Source organism: Emys orbicularis, chromosome 11, assembly GCF_028017835.1.
Source record: "Emys orbicularis isolate rEmyOrb1 chromosome 11, rEmyOrb1.hap1, whole genome shotgun sequence".
In the NCBI taxonomy this organism is placed as follows: domain Eukaryota; kingdom Metazoa; phylum Chordata; order Testudines; family Emydidae; genus Emys; species Emys orbicularis.
Window position 1 is genome coordinate 21,254,086 of NC_088693.1, and position 12,518 is coordinate 21,266,603.

The following is a 12,518-nucleotide window of genomic DNA, read 5'->3' on the forward strand; positions in this document are numbered from 1 at the left end:
CACCTGAACTAATAAAATTGTCTTATGCAATCTGAAAAGTGATTGGTCTTTACATAAAAGAAGTATAGATGTTTGTAGTTAGTAAAGATGTCTATAAACTGTGCAGTGTGTGACATGAACTGGAATTCTGGTATCTTGTATCTTAACTTCCAGCATCTAGGTCTGGCCAGCATAGACAAAGAGCTGTTACATGCCGTGACCAAGTACAATAAAGTAACCTGAGTGATGAGCTGAAGTTTAACAGAGGTTTTTGGATTCCAGAGAATTGGCTTAAGTGTTCTCCCAGAACTGGACAAGGTGTTCTAGATAATACAAGTGGAAAAGGTCTCGGAGGGAATCCGAACACCAGGTAAAATCAGGGAGATGGATGTTGCTGAAGCCAGGCACAGAGTCACTTGAGACTAACAGATATCCAAAGTCAATGCTGAACTTACACATTGCCAAACTTAGTTGAGCAGACCTAAAGACCTCCCACCATCAGTAACAGTGAGTGAGGTGACTCTCCCTTTCCTACAGGTCATTCAGGTGTTGCATGTGCACGAAGGGTACGATATAGTCTTTAAACTGAAGAAACCTGTACCAACTGTTTATATAACTAGCTATAAAGAAAATACCCCACAAAGGCAGAATCCAAGAAAGAAGCTGATGAGAAAAGCACTGAGGACATTGTGTAAGATTCGAACTTGCTGCACCTTGAGCAGTTAAAAAGAAACAGAAGTACAGTTTGGACCCCTCCCCCTTTTATACACTTGGAATGCTTCATAGAGAGGAGAGCAGAAAGAGTATAAGAGCCCAATGGATGCTGCTTTCTAGAAAAAAATGATATAGCTGGATATCAGTGACGTATCCCACAAGTGGAAATATGCAGCAGACACTTGAAAAAGAACAGATATTACACATTTAATCCTTTCATCAACCAACGCCTTGGGTCTCCATGCTTTCTGTGACTGTCTCATCACACTGAGAATTACTAGATTTAAGATGTTAATATTGATCATAATTAATTCTATTTCTATTGTAGTGGCATTCATGGGTCCCAGTCAGGATTTGGGTCCCACTGTACTAAGTACTATACAAACTCATAGCAGGAAAACATCCATCAGTTTCATATATATTCTGAATTATATATATTCATTCTTATTACACTGGAAAGCAGAAAGTAAGTAAAACTTTGACCACTACCAAAAAAGCATGGGAGTAATCATGAAATAGTGAAAAGACACATTGTTACAGTTTAAAAATAAATATGATGCTTGCAAGACTCTAAAGGAAAAGACAGCCGTACAGATTTCCTTGTGTAATGCTCAGATGTTAAGTTCAATATATGGATAGGAAATTCATATACCATCACATCACTTGACATCTCTATTGTGTTTTGGGTTAGTATAAGCAAATTGTAGGAAATGAATCCATCGAGACATGGAGATTTTGCACGCTGACATTTCTTTTTTGGTGTGGGAACTCTGTAAAGTACTACTACCCTCCTAAATAGTCAGAAGATAATATTTATTTTTCTAGTTCTGTGTTCTTTGAACATCTGTAAAGGACAGTTACCTGTTCCATAACTAGCGTTCTTCGAGATGTGTTGCTCCTGTCTATTCCACAGTAGGAATGCGTGCTCACCACGTGCACCGGTGCCAGAAGTTTTTCCCTTAGCAGTAACCGTACTGGGGGAGCACCGCGGCGACCCCTGGAGTGGCGCCTATATATCGCGTTATAAGGGGAGCCACGGGCTCCCCCCACCCTCGGTTCCTTCTTGCCGGACAACTCCGACAGAGAGGAAGGAGGGCGGGGTGTGGAATAGACAGGAGCAACACATCTCGAAGAACGCCATTTACGGAACAGGTAACTGGCCTTTCTTCTTCCAGTGATAGCTCCTGTGTATTCCACAGTAGGTGATTCCAAGCAATATCTGTTGGAGGTGGGTAGGAATTCACGATGGTTTGGGACGCAGTACCGCCCTGCCGAAAATGGCGTCATCCCTAGACTGGGAGACGATCGCATAATGCAAAGTAAATGTGTGAACTGAAGCCCACGTGGCCGCCCTACAAATGTCCTGGATGGGGACATGGGCGACGTAGGCAGCTGATGAGGCCTGAGCCCTCGTAGAGTGTGCCCTTACAATCGGTGACGGGGGAATCCCTGCCAAATCATAACACATGCGTATGCAGGAGGTGATCCAGCGGGAAAGCCGCTGGGTGGAGATGGGTTGCCCCTTAGTCCGCTCGGCCAAGGCAATAAAGAGTTGAGAGGATTTCCAGAATGGCTTAGTCCGATCCAGACAAAAAGCCAATGCCCTATGCACATCGAGCATGTGGAGGCGGCGTTCCTCACTAGAGGAGAGGGACTTAGGACAGAGCACAGGGAGGAAGATGCTCTGCTCCATATGGCAGGCGGAGACCACCTTCGGAAGGAACGTCGGGTGTGGGCGGAGCTGGACTTTATCCCTATGGAAAACCATATGGGGGGTTCTGAGGTTAAGGCCCTGAGCTCCGAGACACGTCGAGCCGACGTGATCAGCACTAGGAAGGCCACCTTCCACGAGAGGTGCGACCAGGAACACGTGGCCAGAGGTTCAAAGGGGGGGTCCTGTGAGACAGGACAAGACCACATTTAGGTCCCATTGCGGCACAGGGGGCCTAGCGTATGGGAACGAACGGTCAAGGCCCTTCAGGAAATGGGAGGTCATAGAGTGGGAGAAGACTGAGTGGCCTTGCACCGGCGGGTGAAAAGCCGATATGGCCGCCAGGTGCACCCTGACTGAGGCAGGTGCCAGTCCCTGGGCCCTAATGGATAAGAGGTAGTCCAGGATAAACTGGAGAGGTGCGGCGGAAGGGAACACTCCCCACTCACTCGCCCACCTGGTGAACCTGGACCACTTCGCAACGTACTTCCGACGCGTGGACGTCTTCCTGCTTTCCAAGAGGACTCGCTTTACCTGTTCCGAACACCGATTCTCCTCTTCATTCAGCCACGGAGCTGCCACGCTGTCAGGTGAAGCGTGGCCAGATTGGAATGGAGGAGGCGCCCCCCGTCCTGGGAGAGGAGGTACGGGTGGAGCGGCAGCGCCTTCGGGGGGGCCGCTAAGAGGCGTAGGAGGGGCCTGTACCAGTGCTGGCGGGCCCATGCTGGGGCTATGAGAATGACTCTCGCCTTGTCTGCTTTCACCTTCTGAAGGACCTTGGCGATGAGGGGGAACGGGGGAAAGGCATAGACAAGCTGGCCTGACCTGCTCAGGAGGAACGCGTCAGAGATCGCACTTTCTCCTCCCCCTCCCCTGGAGCAGAACAGGGGGCAACGCCTGTTCTGATGGGTTGCAAACAGGTCGATCTGGGGAGCTCCCCACTCTTGGAAGAGCCGGTGAATGACCTCCGAGTGGAGCAACCACTCGTACTGGGGGGGAGAAGACCCTGCTGAGGCGGTCCGCTTGTGTATTGTGGATGCCCAGGAGGTGAGCTGCCCTCAGGGAGATATCGTGGGCTATACAGAACTCCCATAGAGGGCAAGGGAGAGGTCAAGGGAGTGAGTCCCGCCTTGCCTGTTGATATAGTACATGGCGGCGGTGCTGTCCGTGAGGACTCTGACCACCTTGCCACGGAGGTGCGTGAGGAACGCCATGCACGCCAACCGAACCGCCCTGAGCTCCTTGACGTTTATGTGAAGGGGCAAGTCCGGGGCCGACCACGTTCCCTGGGTTTGCACGTCCCCTGTGTGGGCTCCCCAGCCCAGGTCCGAAGCATCGGACATCAGGTCTATGGATGGGTTGGCCTCCCTGAAGGGAACCCCTTGCAACATATTGCTCGGGCAAGACCACTATAGGAGAGAGTATCGGCGACGGGACCATGAGAACCTTGTCCAGACTGTCCCGACCTTGGGAGAACTGGGAGGCCAGCCATAATTGGAGATGCCTCATACGGAGCCTGGCATGGCGGACCACGTAAGCGCACGCCACCATGTGTCCCAGAATCCGAAGACACGCCCTCGCCGTGGTCACCGGGAAGGCCGTGACTGAGGCGATGAGATCCCTTAGGGTCTTGAACCTGACCAGGGGGAGAGAGGTTGAGGCCCTGGAGGAGTCCAGCAGGGCCCCAATGAACTCTATGTGCTGAACGGGCACTAATGTCAATTTGGTCTCATTTACGACCAGGCCTAGATCGGCGCATGTCGAGAGGAGCAGCTCTACGTGGGACTCCACTTTGAAACGGGACTCCCCCTTGAGGAGCCAGTCGTCCAGGTAAGGGAAGATTTGTACGCCCTCCCACCTGAGGTAGGCCGCCACCACAGACATACATTTCGTGAAAACCCTGGGAGCCATGGATAGGTCAAAGGGGAGGACTGTGAATTGGTAGTGGTCCATCCCCACCATGAAGCGTCTGTGTCCCTCGAAAATATGGACATGAAAGTACGCGTCCTGGAGATCCAGGGCCACGTACCAGTCCCCCAGGTCCAGGGAGGGGATAGTAGAGGCCAGGGACACCATGCGGAACTTGGAACGGGTTAGGAACCTGTTCAGGTCGCGCAGGTCCAGAATAGGCCTGAGACCCCCTTTCGTCTTCGGGATCAGTAAGTATTGGGAGTAGAACCCTTTGCCCTGGAACTGAACCGGTACCCTTTCCACCGCCCCTAGGTGGGGCAACTGGTCCACCTCCTGATGCAGGAGGCGGACATGTTCCGGGTCCCCCGGGGCCATCGTGGATGGCGGTGATTTGGTGGGGGTGAGGTGAACTGCAACACGTAGCCCTTGGAAATAGTACTGAGAACCCATTGGTCCAAAGTTATGCGGGACCACACCCTGAGGAAGGCAAACAATCGGTTGCAGAACACAAACGTTATTAATCGGGGGGTCTCCCTGGCAACAGGCCCGGTGCCCCCCAGCAGATAGTCAAAACCACCTCTTCCCCTGCCTCTTGCCCTTAGAGGGACCAGGCTGCGGGGCAGAGCGGGACTGCCTCTGAGACCGACGCTTCTGGTCTCCGGGCCTTTTCTACGGGGGCTCATATCTGCTGAGCCACTGGAAGCGATTTGGCCTTGTCCTTAGCCGGAGGGACATAGAGGCCCAAGGTCTGCAAGGTGGTGCGGGAATCTTTCATCCCATGCAGCCTGATGTCCGGCTGGTCCGCAAAGAGCGCCTTGCCATCAAACAGGAGGTCCTGCATCAGTGATTGTGCCTCCGTCGACAGCCCGGACAACAAGAGCCACGATGCCCTGCGCATGGTAATCGCGGAAGCCATTGAGCGGGCCGCCATGTCCGCCGCATCGGACGCCGCTTGCAGGGCCGCTTTTGCCGCCGCCGACCCCTCTTCCACCAGGGCCTTGAAGTCCTTCCTGTTCCGGTCCAGGAGGAGGGGCTCAAATTTAGGCAGGGACTCCCACAGGTTGAAGTCGTACCTGCTCAGTAAGGCCTGGTGGTTGGCTACGCGAAACTGGAAGCTAGCCTACGAATAAAATTTTCTGACAAAGGAGTCCAGTCTCCTGGCGTCTTTGTTTTTTGAGGTGGGCGCGGGCTGGCCCTGACGCTCTCTGTGGTTTACCAATTCCACAACGAGCGAGTTGGGTGCCGGGTGTGATTACAGGTATTCATGGTCTTTCGCCGGCACAAAGTATTTCCTCTTGGCCTTTTTCGAGATTGGGGCCAAGGAGTCGGGAGTTTGCCACAAGGAGTTTGAAATGTTGGCAATACCCTGGTGCAGAGGCAGGGCCACGCGGCCCGGTGCCGAGGGAGACAGGACGTTAAAAAGGGAATCGGACGGACCCTCCATCTTCTCAGCCTGCAGCTGGAGGTTGGAAGCCACCCGCTTTAGCAGGTCCTGGTGCGCCTTGAAGTCCTCCTGAGGGACTGATGCCGGAGGAGCCGCTATGGTGTCGTCCGGTACCGGAGAGAGGGCCCGCACGGAGCCGGGTGCCTGGGTTGGTGCGGGGCGTCGATACTGAGGTCAGAGTCCTGGCGCGGGTCCGCCGACTGATGACCCTCCGACTTGTCCTGTGGTCGGCCAGAGGAGGCCGATGGAGCCCGGGATGCTCCGGCAACCGAATGGGCCTCCGCTTGGTCTGGCACCGATGGCAACGGTACCCATTGGCACCACTGTCCTTGCCACGGAGTCCCTTGCCATTGGTTCAGCTGAGCATGGGATGGCAATATGTGCCCCGGCGGAACGGCACATGCCGAGTGGGTGGATGTTTGCGAGGCCGAGGTCGCTGAAGAACGCTTGGTGCCGCGGGAGTGGTATGAGTGGCGTCTGTGGTGTCATCTCCCTCGGGACCGGGGTCTCGACGACGATGAACGGTACCCACGCAATGAACTGCTTCGGTACGCGTGACGGCGACGCAACGCTCAGTGCCCTGACGCCGAGGTACCCCGAGGGGAGCCTCTGGCGTGGTGCCTAGATGAGCGGGAGCTGGAATGGGAGCGGTGACGTCTGTCCCGTCGAGAGCTGCTCCGGTACCCATGTCTAGCAGGTGAGCGTTCCCAGTGCCCCTCTCGGTGCCTCCGCTCGCTGGCAGGCGGCGTGGAGGGTCCTTGTGACTCCCGTCCCAACGGCGGCGCGGACGGTCTGGCCGGTGTTGAGGGTGGCCGGGAGCTGTCGGAAGAGCGGCCGCTGCGCGCCGAGCAGTGCGGGGAGCGATCTTCGGAGTGGGAACTGTGGCTGCTCGGAGAGGTCTGGTGGGCACCCAAAGGGGGCTTGCCTCGTGACCTAGGGCCCTTGCCCGATTGCGAGCTTGGAACGGGCAGGGACATAATGGCCTTCGCAGCCTGCACCGCCTCCGGCGTCGACAGCATCCGTACCAGTGGGGATGCCTGGGTCGACGGTACCAGGCTGCTCCGCTCCACACAAGTCGGAGCCTTAGAGCCCGGGGGGGATCGAGGGCTGCCCAGCGCGGCACCAGCCTCCCCCTTGTCCTTATTGTGGCGTCGTTGCGAGGCCAAGCTCTTCCCTTGCTTTTTCGTGGGAGAGCGGCGCCGACTGGTCAAAGGGGCCTCGCTACGTACCGATGACGTGGCGGACGGGGCCGAGTCCAATCTGCGCACTGGCGTCGGAGTCAGCGCCGACTCCATCAGGAGAGCCCGAAGTCTGAAGTCTCTCTCCTTCTTGGTTCTTGGCTTGAACGACCTGCAGATCTTGCAACGGTCGCCGATGTGAGTCTCACCCAGGCAGGGAAGACCCTCAGCATGAGGGTTGCTCTTGGGCATAGAACGGTGACAGGAGTCGCACGACTTGAAGCCTGGGCCACGGGGCATGCCCCGAGCCCGCTCTATCCACTGAAGAACAATCTACAATGGTACCACTAAGGTTGAGAAGAAGGGCTGCAGCAGAGCTGGAGCACAAAAGTTCCGACTACCTTCACTGGCGGCAAGAAGAAACTGAGGGTGGGGGGAGCCCGTGGCTCCCCTTATAGCGCGATATACAGGCACCACTCCAGGGGTCGCCGCGGTGCTCCCCCAGTACGGGTACTGCTAAGGGAAAAACTTCCAGCACTGGTGCACGTGGCGAGCATGCACACCTACTGTGGAATACACAGGAGCCATCACTCGAAGCAGAAACTGAAGTTATTTTGAATCAGATCTTTTCATAGATATGAATTGCTTAAATTAAAGGAGGATTTAGTCTTGCAGAATAACTGTTGAGATGATTCAGGAAATATTTAATTTGGTTACAAATGAAGAAAATACATTTTTAATAGATCAATCCCCTTGTTCATTCATTCTTATAGCTCAAGTCATAACTAGCAGAAAGGAAACATATAGTGACAACTATTTCAGGGAAACCACTGCCATGGATTCAAAAGTTACAAATGCCTGTAAAAGCAAATGAAAATTACATTAAAAAAAAACAAAAAAACCCACACCATATTAAAATAACTGTATTTAGGTTGAAAAGCCAAGCATTCAAAAGTCAGGAAATGCCAGATTTAAGATTGCTTGTTCAGCCTTAAGTCTGCCTTCTTGTGTGTCTCTCCTGTGCACTGAATGAAGCAGGGATCTTCTAGAAAAAATAGTATGTAATCATGTAGTTAAAGCCTATCATAATGCATATACACAGTAGCAGCAATGTGAGTCTGTCCTTAAATGTCCATGTTTAGTCATTTTGGTCTGCTGACAAAATCTTCCTGAGGAACACTAGCAAATAAGGGATTTTCGACAGTGTATATCTCAGCAAAACATGAATTGAATTTCCAGGGTCAAAGAAAAGGTAATTCTCTGGTCAGATGTCTTAAACTGTGCTGAATTCCAAAGGTCTATTCCAAACAATGGAAATCTTAGTTTCTCAAAAAGCGTCGTAAGAATCTTTCATAATGGAAAGTGTTAGGCAGTGTAAATATTGGCCATTACCAACTTCCAACAAAATTATATTTTTCCACTGGATGTGGAATTAGAAGTCCTGAGCCTGGAGGCCTCTTGAGGAACCAAAGTTCCACACTAAATGTTATACCTATTGAGAACCATAATGCTTTTCTTGCCTAAAAACAAAGAAGTCCAAACATTTTGGGGAAGCTTCCAAAATATTCAATTTAAAAACTTTTCAACAAATTGGAAAAGGTCCTTTAATTTCTATAACCCATTCTGGAGGCAAAATCTTTTCTGGAATTTAGAATAAAAGTAACTGCTGTAGCTCCTATCAGCAGCCATTCTTGTAAGTTTACCCTTCAGGTTCCAAGATGTTAAAGCTAGCTTCTTCATATCCTGTTGTAGTAGAGACCCCTAGTGAAAAGTTTGTACACCCGCATGGTTTGTAAAAACAGAGATCCAGCAGATGTGAACCAATAAAGTGCTTCAGAATGATGGTCCTGCCCTTCTAAATGTTCCTGCTCATCTGTGTATGTAAAAGAAGGGGACATATACAAGTTTCCTAGCATTACTTTCCCCCCAAAAATAAATCTGAGAAAGTTATGAGGAACCGAAATATGGAAATTAGAATCAAAGGTGAAATTAATCCCTAGCTATAGTGGGACCTCCTTTCTTCTGCCATAATATAGCCATGCTTTTCTTAGTAAAATTGTTCATTTAGGTTTAAAAAAAAAACACAAATAAGGACTCTTCTTCTGTCTCAATGTTGTCATAACATTTGTTTAGCAAAAGTAAGAATTGAAAAGCTAAATACCTTGACATGACATACGATTTTTTCGGAGGTTATAACCCACTGTACACATGCATGTTCTGGTCGTTTCTGATGTTGGTAAGCAAAGCTGGGAACACCCACCATTGTTTAGTTGACAGGAATTGCTACCTGCAGCATGGAAAAATCCGGGGGGGGGGGGGGAAATGGATGGTTACAACTCTGGATCCTACTGAAGTTTAAGCTGTTCTGTTGTTTAGTATTAGTATTTTAATACCAATTTATGAACAGTTCATACCATATTATTCACCTGATATATTTGAAATTGCAAACACAGAAATGCTGAAAACCATGAAAACCTCAGCATAACATTATGTTTTATGTTTAGAATATTTTACAAATCTTTTCAAACTAAAGTAGGTCTGACTGAGCTTGTCTATTTTAAACTAAGAAAACATGATGAAACTGGAAACATGTCAAGTTCAAGCATAGCACTCCATGAGCCACTGCTAAAACCTCAGTACCATATCACTATATGAAAGGCATTTTAAAAATAAATTTACTGTTAAAAAAGCACTTATACATTTTCCTATTCCTGGAACTGTGCACATAATTCCCCAAACACTACATTAAACTTGTACCTTTAAGATTTATCTATTTATTTAGCATATTAATTCTCATTATCTATGTGTAGCAACAGTGACAAGTATTACCTAGATACTCATAGACATGCATTCCACAGTGATATCCCAGAGATTATTCCAGGCTCACTTTACTAATTAAAACTGATCTTTGAATTTAAATAATTTATGAAGTCTCCCAGTTATTAAATATCTAATTCTTATAGCACTTTTATTATGTTGGGCCATGTGATGCTAGTCACAGCATGTTAGGCAATGATACAAAGTGTAAAAGATCCCTCTGAGGATTGTAAAGTACCATAAAAAAGTATACATCAAATATGCTCCCAAAAAATTAATATAACAAAATAGTTAATATCTTCATCTCAACTCATATTATGGGGTGTGATTGAATATTCAGACTTCTTTTAACTTGCCACCTTTATTTTGAACCCACTCAAACTTTGAGATAGAGTTACCTAGTTGAGATGATGGATATGTTCTGATGGTCTGCCTGAGGAGGCTGAGTGATTAAATTTCAGCAGGTTAGATAATAATCAACATTTTTTAATTTAAAAATATTTTTATTTAAATCAGAATATTAAATGCAGGGTTGCTTGTTTAAAAACTATTTAAAATTAAATTTGAAATTGACAACCTAAGTTAAGGCGCAAGCTTATCGTAGTCAATTAAAAGAACTAAAATGTAATAATAAATAATAATAATAATAATTAAGGCTAAGATTTTCTCATGGTTATTTTTAGTAAAGGTCATGGACAGGTCATGGGCTATAAATAAAAATTCACAGAAGCCTGTGACTTTTGCTGCTGCAGAAGTGGTGGCTGGGAGCCGTGGGTTTCCCGTTCTGCCCACGGCAGCTAGAAGCTGCAGGGTGACCACATTTCCCAAAGAGAAAATGGGACACCCCAGCCGCTCACCGGAGGTGTCCCCCTGCCTCCCAACCCCTTGCTTGAGGCTGTTGCCTGTCACTGGAATCCTGAGGAGGGCCCCTTAAGGAGTCTGTCACCTTCTGCTGGTACCTTGAAGGGGGCCCCCGTCACCTGTTGCTGCTGTTGCCTGTTGCTGGAACCCTGTCAGGGCCCCGCTGGCTGCCAGTTCCAGAGTCCCACAGCCCCAGGGGCTGAAGCAGAGAATGTCACAGAGGTCTCTGGAAGTCATGGATTCCGTGACTTCTATGACCTCCGTGACATAAACGTAGCCTTAATAATAATAATAAAACCCCAAACAACATTAAGAATTATTTTTGTTGTCAAGTTTTAAAGAAACTCAAACCACCAATGATGGGTGGAAGTCACTTGCTAAGGATCTGAAACCAACCAGTTTTTGACAGCAGTAGCCTCTTCTGCAGGTACAGAGAGAATATTGTCTTCAATCCAGTTTATTCAACTAGTTCATTTCAATTATTAGTTCACTCAAAGTTTATAAACCAATTGGAAGTTGAAAAAGAAGAAAAGCTTGTTTTTATCTTCCAATCTATGAAATTAGTTATGAGAGGATGAGATCAACCAGTTCTAAAATCTTGAAGAACATAGTGACCAGACTGGTCATTCAATTCACTAACTATAGATAATACTTCCTTTGTTGAATAAAGCCATTAGATTTAAATGTAAAACATGTTTGGATGAACTTATTTTTTCTTTTCTATCCAGTACAGTTAAATTAAATAATTGCTGAAATAAATGTATATAGATATTGTGTATCCTCCTGGTTGGCAAAAAAATACAACCAATGTACTGTAATAACTATATTTAGTTGCAGATCGACATGTTTTAATAGTTACCAACCAATGAAAATCAACCTTTCTACTTAAAAGCTGAATGCAGCATGTTTGTAGCTGTGTCATTCCCAGAATATTAGAGAGGCAGGTAGGTGAGGTAATATGTTTTATTGGACCAACTTCTGCTGGTGAGAGAAACAAGTTTTTGAGGTTACACAGAGCTCTTCTTCAGGTGTGGGAAACACACCAACAGAATTTGGTCCAATAAAAAGATATTACCTCACCCACCTTGTCTCGATTAAAATCTAATATTTAAATCAACATTTCTGACTGATTTAAATCATTACTAAAATCAGTGACTTAAATCCATCTAGCCTGGGTTTCAGATGCCTGTCAGGGAGAATACTATGGTGTCAGAAAGTCAGATTGTCTGAGGAAACGCTGTAAATGGTCTTCTGTCTACAATTATAGATACAGCGATACATAAGGTGTAGCAGGGACAGATCTGGTTGATATGCTACACACACACTGTGAGGGTATAGAAATGCTGAATCCCACATGCCCTTAGTTTAAAAGGACAGGACAATTTAGGCAGTGTCCCTAGCTTTTGGGCTCTGTGCACACATTCCTGGGGTAGACCTCATGTCTGACACCCCTCCTGATAGTGGAGACCCTGCCATCCAATTGTGTAGGCCCTGAAACTTGTGTCATCTCCCCAGTGGCTCTTTCACATTCCCCAGAATCCTACCGAAAGCATTAGCCTCCTGGTTTGCAGTTTACATCTTCAGGTGTATGTAATAGAGAAAGGAAACAAACACTGACAGACTTTGTTCTGGATTACACACACACACTCTTTCTCTTTCTCTCTCTCTCTCACACACACACAGTTTATTTCATAAATAGTTTAGTTTATGGGATAGTATATATGTCTAAAAACAAGCTCACAGTTTGCAATGTCCTTGATTGTAGATTTTTTTTTCATTATAATAATAGGGAAACATACCTAATTCATTCTCCTACCAAAGAAAAATAAAATTGCCTGATTTTTCTTGTCACTTACTCCCAATTTACATCAGTGCAATTTCAATGAAGTAAAATAAATTACAT

At 47.7% G+C, this 12,518-nt stretch overlaps 1 protein-coding gene across 1 annotated transcript in view; it reads right to left on the reverse strand.

Moving 5' to 3' along the window:
* Window positions 1-12,518, reverse strand: part of LRP1B (LDL receptor related protein 1B) — a 1,070,902-nt gene that overhangs the window by 392,157 nt on the left and 666,227 nt on the right. Inside the window, exon 34 of the mRNA XM_065413676.1 lies at window positions 9,099-9,224. Coding sequence (XP_065269748.1) covers window positions 9,099-9,224 — 126 coding nt within the window. The remainder of the gene's footprint in view (window positions 1-9,098; window positions 9,225-12,518) is intronic.